Consider the following 16,500-nt stretch of genomic DNA (forward strand, 5'->3'; position numbering starts at 1 on the left):
TTTCACGTTGAATAATGTTTCACTTATTATTAGTAATTACACATCTACTTATATTAATGATATTTATAGTTTTAATGTCTTAATAAATCAACTGTGTAATGCCAGTGCTATATCGGGCGTAAAGAGGAAATAATGGATTGTAAAAGCGAAGCGTGACTTGAAGTAAATTTTATTGAAACAAGGAATCTGTACCAGACAGAACTAAAATTACCGTTGAATTTGATACTACCGGGGTTCACGTATCGTATATGCCTGCGTAGTCACTTATCGCGCTTCTCTTTTTTTTATTGTATAAGTAGTCTGAATATTTATAAGTACAGAAACAATATTCGAAGGTACGCGCACAGTCTATCTTGAAAGTTCTAAAGCTAAGAGAAAAGGATTCTCCCTCTCTAAATAGACCTGTATTTTTTTAATTTCATGGGTAATAGAGGGGGCGAGTTGGGAGAGGATTTCCGCTTCTTTTTATCTATGTACAAGTGATAACTCAAAGATTTGTATACCCTACGAGCCGTTCTCGCGCGCTCCGCCCGTCTATCGAGCGAAGCGTAAAGTGTTCCATCCGGCTATTTACAATTTTTACAAGACACTCTCAATATACAGCGGTACATTATTACAATTTAAATGTTGTTTCGTTCTCCTTCGCCTCGATGATTACAACAAAATCTAGATTTAGTCGTACACAAATGGCCCCGCTTTGGAGAAAATCCCGTTTCTTCATCATCAAGGATGGGACCAAGTTTAATTATGTACTCGTAAGTTTCAATTAATTGCATAACATTTCACTGAAATCAGATGGTTTAAAAATAATGGATTCATACACACACGCGAGCGCACACATACGTAGACATACCATCACATTTCAGGTACTTGTAAAGAACTAACTGTAATCAAATATAAAATGAAGTACACACCCAATAATATTGATACGAAATATAAACGAAACTTTATGAGATATGGTGAACATAATAGCATTTTTTATGTCCTTTTACTCGATAACATCAATATACATACACATACATTTTGCGACCGTAACTTTGATACATTTTCTTATTGCAAATAAAGGTGAGAATCCTGCTGAGAAAATGTTGAGGTAACAATTTCGAACAGTAACATTTAAATCAGAAGGCTCAAAGTAGGAAGATCAATATTATAAGATGATGGAGGGCCGGTTTCTGTACGACATTCTGTACTCGAACACGAGTCATTTAAAAAGTTAAAGTAGTATAATTAAAGTTACAGCAGCGAATTGTAAAACATTGTTACTGTATGCATATATAAGATACATTAATTTTTTTGTATTTTAAAGTAAAAGGTCTGAAAATGCTGCAGATAATATTGACATTATTTTGAGTACACTTGATCCCACCCCTATCCAATGCTCAATCACAAAACTTGTCTGATTTTACGAGACTCCTGTGTGCAAATTCATCGGATATACATTGGAGGGGAAAAACTACTGATTTTATGCTAACGCAAGATATTGTATAACGTGATTTCGAATACCAAAATCGCAATTTTCAGATGGGACACATCCACATACGCAGTCTAATTACGACTATACTAAGAGCGTAAAAATCTAAAAATTTTTGTATTAATCATAATAAATAAGCAACATACATATATAAATTTAATTCTATATAATATGGATTCATTTCAGGATTTTACTGAAAAAGAGCGCGCGAAATGCACAGAGTGTTGCAGCATCACTAAAAATTGATTACATCTGAGGGAGCAGCGTGTAAGCTTCAAATACGTATTTAAAATTTGGCTTTTGTACCGAATTCGTGCTTCGGGACGTTCCTTCGTCACCTACGACCTACGAAAATTCGGCGGTGTTCCGCGATTAAAATATATAAATAAGATGGATTTACTAAAAAAAAAAAAAAAACGCGATGCATTTGCGCGGTTGAATGCACTACTGCGCACTGCACTAAAAGTTGTCCCACGCAAATATACGAAACACATGTAATTTCGATTAGCGAGATACTTATTTATGCCGTCGTATTGTTTAATATAAAACGTATATTCAACATCTTATTAATCAAAGTTTTATATCTACATTTTATTGGCGTATTAAACTTTTCACAACGGCCGTCGTCAATAATCTTCTTCATCTACAGTTTACACAATTTTCTATCGAATGTGTGATGTTCGAAGAATGTGTCTCTGAATAGTGCTCGATGGTACGATAGCAGTAAATCTTTGAAGAAAGTTAAATACAAGGGTAAAATTTAACAAGTTATATAATATCGAGGCGAATGAAGGCATTCTGTACACTCAAATCAGCCAATATACAACCGTCTATACTAGTGCGCATTAGTGCGTCCAAACGTTCACGAGACTGTCGTGGGACTGATTTGCGCAATTGTCTCCTACACTAAATAGAAAATACTCGATTATATTCGAGGTAAGAAAGCTTTCCGTGTAAGTTGTAAACACCTTTGAACGAAATATTCGACGACGCGGAAATGCATTTCTCGGCAAACGATATCGTGTCGATTAGCTTCTCATAACGAAATCGAGAACCGAAGAGACACGTTGCAAATTATTAAAAATACTGTCAAATTCTTCGAGTATACGAGTACATGCACTCGTTTTTCTTTTCGCGACATCTCATCCTTCGGTGAATAAGATTTTATCGATAGAGTACGACATCGTAATGTTTGGAAACTATCTCCTCCCTTTTATCTTTCTCCCCAGAAAACTCGGAATATTTCTCCGCGAATTGCTTTAGCCAAGCAGTTTCGATATTCTAAAAACGAATTAGAAAAATACTTTTTGTTCTTTTTCTAAGTATATATCTCGTAATATCTCGTATATGTATATATCTCGTGGTAAAAACGAAAGTTGAACAATTTTATTTATAGCATTTCCTTAGCGAAGTTCCCTAATACAAGCAAACAATAAAATTAACTAAAAGATGTAGTATCCCCTAACAAGTTTCCAGATCTTCAGCGGTGTTAAAATCTATCAAGCATTTTTAAAATATACAATATATATATCGCGATACGACGCGTGGGTCGATAGTAAATTCGCCGTACCAACGACATGTCATCACCGATGTCTTTACAAATGATTTACACCTAGCCCGCAGTTCAATTTGCAGTTTGGAAAAAAGATTTCTCACAGCGATTGATGGGAAACGATTCACTCCAACGTTCACTCCAGATTACCGTTAATTCGTAGCAGATCTCCACGTGATATCCGATATCCGTCCTCGTTGACACTGCGACTTTGTCCTCCGTTCATAAAGTTTAATCCTTAGCTGATTACAGCATGCGGTTTAATAACCGATGTGTGAAAATAATTTATATATACACGGGTACAAGATACAACTTGGAGAGTTGTAGGCGACACTTCTTCCTCCTCCTTCTCCTTCTCCTCCTACTCCTACTCCTCCTCCTCCGACGCTCACGCACTGAATAGCCAGATAGCAGGACCGTTAATAGATATTATCGTTCTTGGGATCTCTCTCGCGAAAGAAACCCTTTTCAGTCTTGCACTCCCTGATGGTAACGGTCTTCAGATTGACGGTAACGTCCGTGATGAACACTTGATCCGCCACGGGATTTCTCGCGTGCCAGTAATCCGTGTCGGGACTCGAGAGTGGCACGTAGATAGTCTCCGACTTGGGGATCTCGGTTTGTTTCACACTCGGCGCATTGTTGTTGTTATTGTTGTTGTTGTTGTTGTTGTTATTGTTATTGTTGTGACTGTGGTGACCGTTGACAACGGTGGATAACCTGTTGTTGTTGGTGTAGGAGTCTGTGGGGCTGGGAGACTTGTGACCGTTCGTGTCGACCGCGACCGCGCCGTTCGACTTCTCCTGCTTCTGCTCCAGATGCCTCTTCTTCGCCGGCGGCTCCTCCAGAGGCGTGTCTATCTGGGGCGACGATGGGGCAGACGGTGTGCGCGGCAACGAAGGCGGAGGGCCGTGAGGTACGTCGGCTTCTGGACGTTTCTTATCCTGCACTGCAGGCGCCGGTGTCGTCGGCAGCGCTGGTAGCGGCTCCTCTGGTGTCGATTTCACGCTGGAGGACGACGGCCTTTTACCGTTGAACTTGTGACCCTGCAACGAAAAGTTCCCTGTATTCTTCATGTGCATCCGCATTAGACGCGACAACAAAATGCCAGGGGAGGATCTCATTATGCAGGATGTCCTAAATTAATTGTGCTTATCATTGCATTTACAGAGGAATCCTGTCGTAAAAGAATTGGACAAGCAGGGAGTAATTTCCTGTGATTATGACAAATATGTTTGTACGCGACAATGTTTTTAACACCTCGAGAGAGTGCGTGTTCATCAATTGCATACACATATCTCGTCTTCAGCGTCGCACGGCACAATCCATGTACACGAGTTGTACTATATGAACTTTATGATTGAATGTACGGTTCCTCGGTGCAGTATTAGCTTATTCTGTGCTAAACAATCTCGTCATGTCACATATTCCCTTTTCGATAGCATCGAATATCTACTCTTTTAAAGTAGATGTGTACAAGTACATAGGAAGGTTTATCAAAGTCATACAAGACTATGAAACTTAATCGTACAAGGCTGCGAAAAAATATAAAGAAGCAACCAACGCCTCTGAAACGTCCAAACTGAATTTCGTCGCGACGATGACTATTTCTACTTTTTTGTGCCGATCGACACTTACATAAGACGGCGACGCGGAGTTGTTTTTCAAAGGCAATAACCGAGGAACCTTGTTTGGTGGCGGGCTACCACTGCCGCTACTGGGACTGCTCGTGGTAATGGTCACGCCGATCTTGCCGGACTCCTTGCTGAGCACCTCCGCCTTCCTCTTAGTACCCGCGAGTTCTCTTCTAGGTAACAAGGGAATGTCCATGCTACTGCTGGAACTCTCGGAATCGACGGGAAATGCCGATGACAGCTCCGGCGGCGTCGGCGACTCATGACCATCCAAGGAACTCGGCAATGTGTCTTCATCGGGTGCTACTGGGTTTAAACGAGGCGCGGATGTACTACCCGTAGTCGATTCGTCCTGGCTATCTTCGCCCACCCTTTCATCCCCGCCAGGTTCCTCTTCCACGACGAGATTAGCCAGCGCCTGCTCCTGAAGGTGATATAGTTGTCGTCGATTAAATGGCATGCATGAAGCACGTATCAAATCCACAACTTCATTATCCTCTTAACTCTGCTTTTCTAAGTTCAGAACACTGTCCTACTAAATGAAAAAAAGTTTCGCGAATAGTTCTGTATTCGCGCTCACCGAGGAACACCGTAAAGTTCGTCGAGACGCTAAGCTATTAAAGCGATTCAGTGTAATGCGCAAGTGATGGATGGTCCGTGTGCCTTCGTAATCGAATATATACAATGTAGCAATAACTCTGCGAGACGTTATAGCATTTATCTACGTATTACGGAGGGGAGAGAGAGAGAGAGAGAGAGAGAGAGAGAGAGCGAGCATCTCTTTAAAAATAATTTATTACGCTTCTCGAGTGTTCTCCTATTTTCCCCACTTTTATCATGATGTAAAATCGATGGGTGCATTTGTTACAGAAATATCAATCTGTGCCATTTGTGGGTGCGTAGTCATCAACGTCTTCCTCCGCCAAGTTCAGTTTTTCACACCATTTATCAAACCAGATACCATAACTTCCTCGATATTGTGAAAAATATATTAATATTAGAGGGAAAATATCGTTTGCTCTTACACTATATCTAGTATCCCTTCGCCTTGGCCTTCTGGTGGATACATCTCCGCCTCTTTGACTTTCTTCATACAGTTCGATTAACCTGACGTCCAAGATATTCTCTTCTGGCTCCCATGTGTTGTATCTAAAATACACACAAAGGCAATTAAAAAAAAATATATATATATACATATATATTCTCTATTCACAAGCGTTACACAAGTCGTGTCCAATGATAAATCCTTGTACTCACTTTTTACTCCATCCTTTCCATTTGACAAAGTACTCGACCTTACCCTGAAATAAAGAATAAACGTCACGGTAAACATAAGTAAGTAATCAACAACGATTAACGAACGTGGAAACGCAAACATTTCACGAAAACATTTCACGATTACGTGCTTCAATGAATGATCGAGGATTTGCGCCAAGTGATGGATTATGCTGTAAAAATTTACGAATGTTGGAGCAAATCGAAACATAAGAGAATGAAGATAAATTATCGAATCATTTAATATAATCACGCATCGACAGCAAATACAACGAATAACACTGCATCGAATGAAATGTGAAAGAGCGCATACGAGAGCTGTCATTCCATTATTCTTAATTATCGTTGCGCCACCACATGGATATCTATTTGTGCCACCCCAATCACCACGACAAATTAATTGGTGAACGTTTCAAAAAAAAAAAGAAAAAAAAAAAGAAAAAAAAATGCAGCATCGTTACGAGAGTCATGGTGAGGTGATTAACGGATGCAAAAACGGCGATAATACTTGACATAGTGATGGAGAAGGAAATGGCGATTTTCCGCGCTTTGTATACATCAGTGAGAGTGAGAGAAGAGAAAGAGAGAGAGAGATAGAGAGAGAGAGAGAGAGAGGGGGGAGAGAGAGAGAATGTTCCGAAAGGAAGACGATTATATTCCTGGCTCGTCTATGTCTCTTTTTATATCTACTATCGCATTATGTTTATGTACCGTAAATTACAGTGTTTTACGATACCTACGCTGAGACGCCAATCTTTGAATAACTACCCTGCAAGCAATCGCCATCGATAAAGCGCGTAATCGCGTATTAATCACTTTCACATTTACTCATAATTAGATCTATCATTATCTTACGCTGACTGCATTAACGTCAGAATTATTACACCATTACGTCCACGTGTTACGCGCGCGCGTCTCGCTCGTATCGCGCCCGTCCAACCGATCATTTGCTGATAAGATCTGCCAATCGGTGAAAGCCGATTCACTTATCAGTGTATGCGTTATTATAGCTATCATCGCGCGATAATTAATTCGACGCGGACGCGGCGCTCGTTGTATTACGTCGTTCGTCCTGGCGAGGAATTTTCTACGTCTCGTCGACCATCGTGGCGCAGATAGAATCGGCCGATCGGTGAAAGCCATTGGCGCCGTTAGCCGCCTGTCAATCGGTGGTTACACTGTAAAATCTGACTTATCGTGCGCGCGCGTAGATAAACAGACAAATCGTGTCCATTTATATGCCGAGATCGAGGGATCTCTGGAGAAGCGAGGCGTGCGAAAGAGTAGAAAATACCAGCTCTGATCGTCAACAATCAAACAACCAACGCGCACGATAAGAGCCTGGTCTTTCCTGGTCTGCGTACTTTGGAAAATAAATCCGAACCAATTCGGCCTCGCCTTCGAAATTATAAGATTCGAGTTTTCTCGCCCGTTTTCTCAATGTCGCACCTAAGAGCGAACTAAATCGAGGTACCGCGGTGAATGCTCCAGGAATCTCTTACAGAGAATTCTGCTACGTGGAATCGGACAAAGATTCGTGTGACGATAGCGCTCGTATTTCTAAAGAAAGAAAGAAAGAAAGAAAGAAAGAAAGAGAGATGGAGAGTCGGTTTTCGGAGGCGTGGTGGAGAAAACGCGTGTGACTTTCCGAATTCATCTCGCGGTCGCGATAGCACGACCGGCTGGTGTCGTCGATGTCCATTGGCCCTGGGCCAACGGCAGAAACGGCACTCGCCGGCTCATCGCGATTCACACACAGGCCGTCCGTCCGATGTGACAGTTGGAAAACAATGACACGCGCGATACGTCACGGGCGGCGAGAACGAAAGCCGCGTCGATCGAGGCGATCGCCTCGCGATAACGCGGCCGCGCGCCGCCTGTCATCCTTTCGGGAGTCGCGCGCCGGCGAGAGAGCCGGCCGATATTGTTACGTGTCGATAGTGCGTGCGCGCGTAACAATCGTGTGTCATCGATTCGCGAGGCATGAATGCACTCTGCCGCTCGACACGTGTGTCATCTCGCGGGCGCGCGCGCGCTTTGTCGATTTGTCGATTTGCGGAGCCGGCCGGGTGTAATTTCGAGCGCGAGACTCCAAGAGTATTCTCATACTCCGCGTACTCCTATCGCCTTCGGCTGTCGAACGCGAACATCTCAGCTCTCTTCATGGAGTATCATTCTACGCTGAGAGTCCAAGTACTCGCACTTAGCGTGGCGAGTAAGCGTCCAAAGTTGTCGGTTGCTCGGAGCCTAACCTCGGCGTTACTGGAGCGCGTCGCGCGCAGAGCACGAGAGCGACTCCGAGCAGCAGAATCGCTTAATAAATCACCGGCTGATCTGTTAGCGGCAACTGTAAGTTCGTTAACGTCGCGATGACTAATCGCCTCGATGCCGAGTGCCCTCGCCTGTCGGAGAAGAGCGCGTTCCTCGGGCGGCTTCGCGCGCGGAGTTACAGCGGCGCATCTCGCGCATCGGCGGTATCCTGCAGTCGCAAAATCGCGCCCCACGACACTACGAGTCTTATGAACCTATGCACGAAGCAAGATCGACGACGAGCTTCGCGTGAGTCTCTTCGCGTGGACGATTTCGGGAGAGTCGCGCGCGTTCGCCAAGTTCCGTGTCGTAGAACACGCTCGCTACCAGTTGATCGCCATACGGAACCTTTCTCCCATCAGTCAGCGATTGTTCGCTGCCGCGGACTCCCGTTAACCCAGGATTGTACACAGGACAGCTGAGACACTCTTCGGCGGTTAAGCTGCCTCGAGAGTCTGTTCCCGTTGACGCGTCCGACGTGTCAAACGCATTATCGCATTCGCCGCTAGACGCGACAAGATGCTCATCTTGAAAACACGACGAGCGCGTTACATCGCGCGCGCGCGCGCTTTACGCACCAGTCCATTCGTAACGGTCGAAACGGAGTTCCTCGACCGAGCGAAGGAGAGAACGTGAGAACGCGACGGCGAATTTTCGCATTTTCCTTCGCGTTCCGCCGTTTCCTGCGAAGTTACGCGACAGAGTAATCGCATTCCGTATTGCGTAACCGCGAAAGAATTGATTTTGCGTCCGGCGGGGGGACACGCGCGAATGCGAATCCCTCATGGGACGCGGACGGTCTATTTAAAGAGGATTACGATACGGCGTTATATTTCTCTCAAAACTGCGTCTACAATGTTGTAGATCCCCGCGAGAGAACGGAAGGAAATAACAGGGGAGTACGCAATAATTGGCGTCGCTCCAAAAGTCGAGCATCGACGCGCTCCTCCGAAGGAGAATCCAGTCGTCTCGTGCGAGGAAAGTTCTCATATTTACATTTTACTCTCTCTCTTTTTCTCGTACGGCGTACACCTCGACACACATTCAACGTGACAAATAGCATATGTTTCGGGGCGGGGCGCGGGGGGGGGGGGGGCAGGGGGGACACACGCCGTCAGTCTAGCCGCGTATGATTGATGCCGGTGCGTATCGGCGAAATCGCCTGCACGGCGTTTTGTAACGAGGCCGAATCGATAATCTCGCCGACGGCAACACGTGTGTGAAAACCGGTCGATCCGTAAACTCCATGTCCATGTCCGTGCTTCCGGATTCGATAAGTACACACGGGCGACACGAACGTGCGTCCGAGCTGAACAGACCCGTATACCTGTTGGCACTTAAATGCCTCGAGTCTACAAGCGCGGCATAAATTGTCGCGGTAGAGGAGGTGGCCGCGCGTGAGAAGCCGGCTGTCGTAGGGAGAAGGGGGAAGAGGGAGGGAGGGAGGGAGAGAGAGAGAGAGAGAGAGAGAGAGGAGAGAGAAAGAGATGAGATACGAGAAAAAAGTCGACCAGGCGAAAGATAGAGACGAGAACGAGGTACGAGGCATGCGGGGCCGAGAGGGCGGAAAGAGGCGGTAACAGCGCGCGGACGGATTCCATCCGGTGGCGCCACCTGAACGTGGCTGTCGGCGACACTCACCCGTTTCTCCCTCTTCTTCGTGATCCGCTCCGCGGCGTAGACCCTGTCACCCAGATCCATGGTTCCCTCGTCGAGCGATTCTTAATCCACGTATTGCAGATTCCGGCCGCAGGGACTGCTGATTAATCCGTGTCTGCGCGTCACTTCGTGAAACACCATATGTACCACCGGCACACCTGCGTAACAAGATCGATCACGGACAAGTCGAGCGAGCGAGCGAGCGACGCAGTTTTAGAGAGAGAGAGAGAGAGAGAGAGTGAGTGAGAGAGGCAGGCAAAAAGAGACAGAGTTCGGCACACTGGCGCGTACGTAAGCAGGTAGGTTAGGTAATGTACAATCGCGCGAGACACGTCGAGACGACGACGACGACGTTGTCGTCGTCGTCGTCGGCTTCGCGTCGTCCGGTCACTCTTGAGACGCGATGCGCCCAACACCAACACGTATCGCGTGACGAGTGTGAGACACGTGCGCGATTACCACGTGGCGTGTTCGCGTGATCTACGATCTTGCGCGATTAGTCAGAGTTCAATCCTCGGCCTGGCGTCGTCGCCTGCTGCTCGTGTCTCGACGCACGACGACACAACGCTGCGCTACTACGCATCGTTCGATGCTCCGCTCTCCGGCAACGGTCGGCGATCGGAAGAGAACGAGCGCGAGTGGCGAGTGGCGAGGTGCCGCCGCCCGGTGTTTAAAGGGATGCTATTTCAACGTTGCGACGACATAGGCGGAGGCGGAGAAGCGAGAGTAGGAGGTGGAAATGCGCACGATGTTTTTGGAAAGGCCAGTAGTCGCGGCAGAACCGGCGAGCACAGTGAGCAGCAAAGTCGATCCCATCGGAAGAGGAGCCAACTTCACGCTCAGGCGGCGTGCGGTGCACCGCGAGTGTTCGTGCGGCTTCGTACACACCGACGACGACGACACGACAGGCAAGTCTCCCTTCTTCTCGTCTCGATTGTGTCGCGCTCCGGTTACGACGATGACAATAATGATGATGATGACGACGACGACGACGGACGACGACGATACTGCGATTCCTCACGTTGTTGTGCGCGAGCGCGAGTCGTGTATATCGGTTGCGCCGCCGCCGGTACAGCACGACACGACAACGCTAGACACGTTTTCTGTCGTTGCTGGTGCTGCTGTCGTTCGTCCCGTCGTTCGTGCAGTCGTCGCTCCGTTCGGGCAAGATCGGCCGTCCGAATCGTCGTGACGTCAACGATCCCCCCTCACGTCGTAAACACCAAACATGGCCGTCGCACGGATATACGCTGGTCGAGTGCGTCCAAATCGAACGCGTAAACTGGCAGCGGTAAGGACCGCCGCGGATCCCGGCAATGCACAAGTAACGCGTTACGGCTCCCGCAAACGCCGCGACGTACGTGCTACGTTCACGGGTCGTGAGTATACGGTAACCGGAGCGATCGACTCGCGGCGTCTAACGCATTCTGCGGATCGAGGCCGACTAGGGCCGAGGTCTGCCGAGCTCCCCTTCGCAAGCCCGATGGACTCGTCCGATCCGCTCGAGGTTAGGAGAGGAGAGGGGGTAGAGAGGCAGAGAAAGACCGCGGCAGGGGAAGGGAGAGACTCTCAACGGTACGTGCGGCGTGAACGCGAAGGGAAGACTGAAAGAGAAAGAGAGAGAGAGAGAGAGAGAAAAAGAAAATGAGAGAGAGAGAGAGAGGAACAGAGACGGATGATAGAGAGGGAGGCAGAGAGAAAGGGAGAGAACGATTCAGCCGACCGAGGACGAGGGAGGTAGCGAGGGGTTGAGGGAGAGGAAGAGTAAGCGCAATGGAGGTAGAAAAGAGAGGACGGCACGACCAGGAGCGCCGTCCTCGGAACAAGAAAGCTGTCTCTGCCTGCCTGCTTGTTTGTCTGCCTGCCTGGCTGCCTGCCTGCCCTGCTTGCTTGCCCGCTAGCTAAGCCTGCCTGCCTGCCTGTGTGCCTGCCTGCTTTACCAGCCAGCTAGCCAACCAGCCAGCCACCCCAAGTTCCCTTCTAGGTACGTGTATGCGCGCGCGCACGCGTGTGTGAGTTTGCGTGTATGTGGCGAGAGAGCAGTCGATGCGACGTTGCCAAGTCAGTTTCGTCGATAGCACCGCACACCGCAAATGTCACTGGCGTACAACACCGTTCTACGATGATCAGAATTCGTTCACAGCGACAACGACGACGATGACGGCAACGGCGGCGGTAGCAACGCCAGCAACGTCGACATACGCTTGCGATTTTCCACCTCCGGCCGCGAGTCGAAATCGATCGACGCCGCGCACACTCCCTCTGTCTCTGTCACTCTTTCTTCCCGTCGGAGCGTGGACGCGCGCTCGCTCACTCGCTCGCTCGCTCGCGCGCGCGCGCGTGCGCGTCTACTACTACTCCTCCTCCTCCTCCTCCTCCTTCTCTTCAGCGACCTCACCGTGTTACAGCCGTGTACGCGTATTCGCGCCTACGACATCCGGCAACGTCGCATCCTCCTGCGACGTACTGTCACACACTGTAGCCCGAGTACACACAGCGCGGCGCACGACTAAACCTATCGTAGTACGCGCCGCATCCCATGAGCGGCGAACACGAAAAAATCACGAAGTACACTCAATCGAGCCTCGTCATCCGGAGGAGCACGTACCTGTGAGAGAGCACAAGAGAGCGCGATGTATGACGAGAATGACGACGACGATGACGGCGACGATGCACCCGACACTAGACTCGGCGGACACTCTTGTCGCGGTCTCGTGGAAACGCGTGCAACCTCAACGGATCCCGAAACGAGAGTGTCCTCTCCTGCGCCGACGAGCCACACAGGAGAGCGCGTGCGAGCAAGACGGCGCGCGCGTACCGTCCGGGTGCGAGGGAGACAACGCGGCACACCGGACGGGGGAACCGTTCTTCTCCGTCCTCGGCGTAAATAGCAGGATAAAAATGCCACGACGGGAGCGCCCGATTGGCAGAGCCCTCGAGGCGCCACCGATGTCCCGAGCCCCACTCGCCGGGGCGCCCAATCGCCGTCTGGCACAACCCATGTAGGTTCCCCTCGACGCAACGCGAAGGCGGGCATTACCGACGAGCCCGTCGGCCGCACTCGGGCTTCTGCTGCTTGCCCCCCCGCCCCCTCTCACCCTTGCCCACTACTTACCACCCCTCGGACCCGCCACACACCACGGAGTCTCTGTGTTTCTTGGTGTGTGTGAGAGAGAGAGAGACAGAGAGAGAGAGCGTTCCCCCTCCGCGCGAGCGCGCGCGCGCCCCGAAGAGAGATAGAGGCAGAACCCGTTCCCTTCACGCTCCTACCCCTCGCGCAGGAAACCCGAATAGCGGAGCGCGCTACCGTGCCACCGGGGCCTCTCTTCTCGTCGTCGAACGACCGTGTAAAGCCGTACGACGCGAACCGTGTATATCGCGCCGCGAAGGGCGGGCACGTAGACGAGGGGACGCGGGTGGGTAACGGGAGGGAGGAGGGGACTATATACCGTCGGATGTATACGTGCGACTCGCGTATACATAGGCGCGCGAGCGAGTGAGAGAGAGAGAGAGAGAGAGAGAGAGTGTGTGTCTCACACACACACACACACGGACAACGCGGACACATGGACGTACACACGACATACCTATCGCCGCACCGCGCCGTCGTCGTTGTCGTCGTCGTCATTCTCCCCTTCCCCGTACGGCCCCACGTCGGTGGCCGACCACCGCCGGTATTGAAATATCCTGGCCCTGGAGAGCCAAGTAGCCGTGCGGCGATGCCGCTTCTCTCTACATAACTACTACTGCGCGCGCGATTTTCTTCTTCTCCCGCGCGCGCTCTCGCTCTCTCTTCCTGCGCGGTCCCTCTCTTTCGCTCGTCCCGTCTCTCGTCTCTTCCCCCTTTCGCCTTCTCTTTGTATTCGCGTCTTCTTGGCCCCTTCGTCGCAATCCCTCCCTCCGCTTTCACCCTCTGTGCGGCGCACCCGCTGTTTGTCATCTCTGTCGCTCCCGTCGTTCGCGTTCTCGCGCAAATCTCGCGTACCCTCTTTCGGGGTCCCCCCCATAGCGCTCTTTCTCTCTCTCTCTCGCTCGCTCGCTCTCGCTCTCCCTGTCTCTCAATCTCCCCTTTACGCCCGCTCCTCCTACTCGACTCCCAACGGCACAAGGCTTGCCTCCCCCTTCGGGCGCAATCAATCGCCATGCATACGAAACACTCTGCGCTACCCCGCGAGTGGTGCGTAAATGGGAAAATGCGGGCGCAATGCGCGTTATCAAGCGCACACGGCCACGCGTGACGAGCGGCATTGCGTTGCGCAACCCTGGAATACACACGGAGTAGTCCACATAGATGGCGTATCGTGGGTACGAGCGATCGCCTTCTCCCCTTCCCCACCTTTATCCGGACCGGCCGATGTCCTCCTTTGTTCCTTCGACGCCCGCCACCACCACCACCACCACCGCCGCCGTCACCGTCGCCGTCGCCGTCGTCCTTGCTCGTCATTAATCGCAGTTTTTACTATGTAACTCTACTTCGCTACGGGCCTATCGCGATGTTACGTGCGCCAGGAATGTCGAGCTGTTGACGCGGAGGCAACGTGCGAAGGCGTGGACGAGGTTCCACGCGCGGATGCAATCAACTTTGCCCTATCGAATATTCCAATCGACGCGGAATATGGAGAACAGCAGGATGCATTCGGGGCGAGTCCGAAACATGCGATGACTCTCGGTGTCGTATCGAGTCCAGCGTTGATTGAACTCGCATCATTGGAGGCATTCATTAAATATAAGTGGACCGTTGATTTCACCCGGATACATAATTATCCCGCGCGCGAAAATATCGAGTGCAACGTATATCGATATCTGGATGGGACACGTTTGTGTTCTCTATCAAGCTGGAAACGTCAACGTAACAATCGCGCAGAAAAATGAAGATGTTCCCCGCGAGCGACGTTAGTCGGCTCGGGATTGTACGTTTCGTCAGATAAAGTCACACTTTCCGATGACGTGTCAATGTCTCTTCGCTCGACCGCTGAAATTCGCGCGCGGCGAAAGGATCCCGTAAAATCGCCATCGCGCTTGTATCAACCGGGCGAGCGTCGAGATTCGCGTCGAGTTGCGTCGTCGAACAGCTACGCGCGTTCGTTCGCAAAAGTTTACTTTCATTCCGCAGCGACCGGTCGAGCAAGCGATCGTGAAACGGCGAAAGCAAAACGAACAGGTTAAAGTTCCGAAACACGGTAAATACAAACGAGAATCATCCACGGCAACACCCCTCGATTTAGTCCAGATTCGCTTCCGTCAAACTCACCGACAGCTTTCCCAAACGTATCGTTTCATGCCGGACCAAGATTTATCGCGTAGTGGGCCATTTTCTTTTTTGCGACGGATCGACGGTAGACCGTCGAATTTCGACGAGACGAGCTGACACGGTATCGCGCGCGAATCGCGCGCGTATAGCGTAGATTCGCCACAAAGGCCGACGCTCTCGCGTTGGCAGCGAGAGGCCCTGACACGCTTCTGCCGCGAGAAGCGACGTCGATGGCGCTCGCGCTGCCCTGCCGCGCAGCGGCCTATGCCGCTCTCGCCAAAAACGGCTATTTAATATCTCACGAACGGCAAGGGATATCGGGACGAAACCTTCACCGGACGATTCTACGGCATTTGTTATGCCCACTTATTTGGGCTCCGGCCCGATCGCGCCGCTGATTGCCGCGTGGCGGGCGTTTTAAGGTTCGCGCTCCGGCAGCGGGCGCATGCGTGTTGCGGCGAAGCTAACGGCGGATTTTCGCCAGATTTTTAGTAGACGGCTCGTTAGGAGCGAGCGATCGTACCGAGCCGGTATTTTCCGAGAATACGGTAAGTATGTGATTAGCATTCGCACGATTGTGCGTACGCATCGCGTTACTCGCGTGAGAACGGGCGAGAGATTCGGCGCGATTTACGATTCGATAACGTCGAGGAGGATTGTCTCCAGCAAGCCTGTCGGAGATGAATACATTCGTGTGTGATTACACGCGCGGTTTCTGAGCTTGTTGCACGTCCGCGTTTTCACGATCAAAATTGATCGTGAAAGGGACGGATCTTCCGATTCGGTTTCATTTATAATGCCGCGTGTGTATGAAGGGTATAAAGGTCTGTTGCGGAAAACGGGACGGTTTGCTTGGCCGTCCCGCTGCATCTAAAAGCGTGATATCCGTGCCTGTTATGAGGATACTAATTTGCATCTCGCACATCCGACGCGAGTCACGGAGACGAATAATGACTTTACCGTTCAAATGAGAGTTCGTCATGAAAGTAGGGGAAGTTCGGCAGAGTTGAGCCACGTTTTACGATTTTTTATTTATGCCAAAGTAAAGCCTTATTATATGGCTACAATTTGTGGACTTTGTAAACTCAATAAGTTTATAAACATAAGTATTATATTGATTAAGAAAAGAGAAAAAAAACGAGATTTGGTTCATCTCTGCCCAACAAGTGAAGAGACATGTGACCTATCGTAGATAAGAATATTTTATCGTAATAAATTCATGGAAAGGAGAAAAACACATTTTGACCTCAGCATATATTAAGAACTCAAAATTTTAAACATTAGAGTCATATCTAATGTCTTAACTGAGTTTTTTGAACGAAAGAGACAAGGAAAGATAAAAACT

The 16,500-nt window shown here is 49.5% G+C and overlaps 1 protein-coding gene across 6 annotated transcripts; it reads right to left on the reverse strand.

Moving 5' to 3' along the window:
* Window positions 1-153: 153 nt before the first annotated feature.
* LOC105187895 (polycomb group protein Pc) lies at window positions 154-12,895 on the reverse strand. Of its 6 annotated transcripts, none has more exons than XM_025303801.1 (6): window positions 12,513-12,895; window positions 9,887-10,062; window positions 5,918-5,961; window positions 5,686-5,809; window positions 4,665-5,084; window positions 154-4,072 (listed from the first exon to the last, which is right to left on the reverse strand). In XM_025303801.1, exons 2-6 carry the CDS (start codon window positions 9,944-9,946, stop codon window positions 3,446-3,448), a joined length of 1,275 nt encoding a protein of 424 aa, XP_025159586.1. In that variant the 5' UTR covers window positions 9,947-10,062; window positions 12,513-12,895; the 3' UTR covers window positions 154-3,445. The 6 variants fall into 6 exon arrangements, with proteins under 6 accessions (XP_025159586.1, XP_025159585.1, XP_025159588.1 ...); XM_025303800.1 differs by having other exon boundaries at window positions 12,303-12,895; XM_025303803.1 differs by lacking the exon at window positions 12,513-12,895 and adding an exon at window positions 10,793-11,531.
* Between the last annotated feature and the right edge of the window lie 3,605 nt (window positions 12,896-16,500).

Source organism: Harpegnathos saltator, unplaced genomic scaffold (genome assembly GCF_003227715.2).
Source record: "Harpegnathos saltator strain DR-91 unplaced genomic scaffold, Hsal_v8.6 scaffold58, whole genome shotgun sequence".
Lineage (NCBI taxonomy): Eukaryota > Metazoa > Arthropoda > Insecta > Hymenoptera > Formicidae > Harpegnathos > Harpegnathos saltator.

What these genes read in the sequence shown, in the direction of transcription:
- LOC105187895 (XM_025303801.1), bottom strand. Translation starts at nt 9,946, where the DNA reads ATGGATCTGGGTGACAGGGTCTACGCCGCGGAGCGGATCACGAAGAAG. An exon ending in TGGAAAGGATGGAGTAAAAA is followed by an intron (nt 5,810 to 5,917) that starts GTGAGTACAAGG and finishes TGTGTATTTTAG; the next exon opens with ATACAACACATGGGAGCCAG. An exon ending in ACTCCGCGTCGCCGTCTTAT is followed by an intron (nt 4,073 to 4,664) that starts GTAAGTGTCGAT and finishes TTTTCGTTGCAG; the next exon opens with GGTCACAAGTTCAACGGTAA.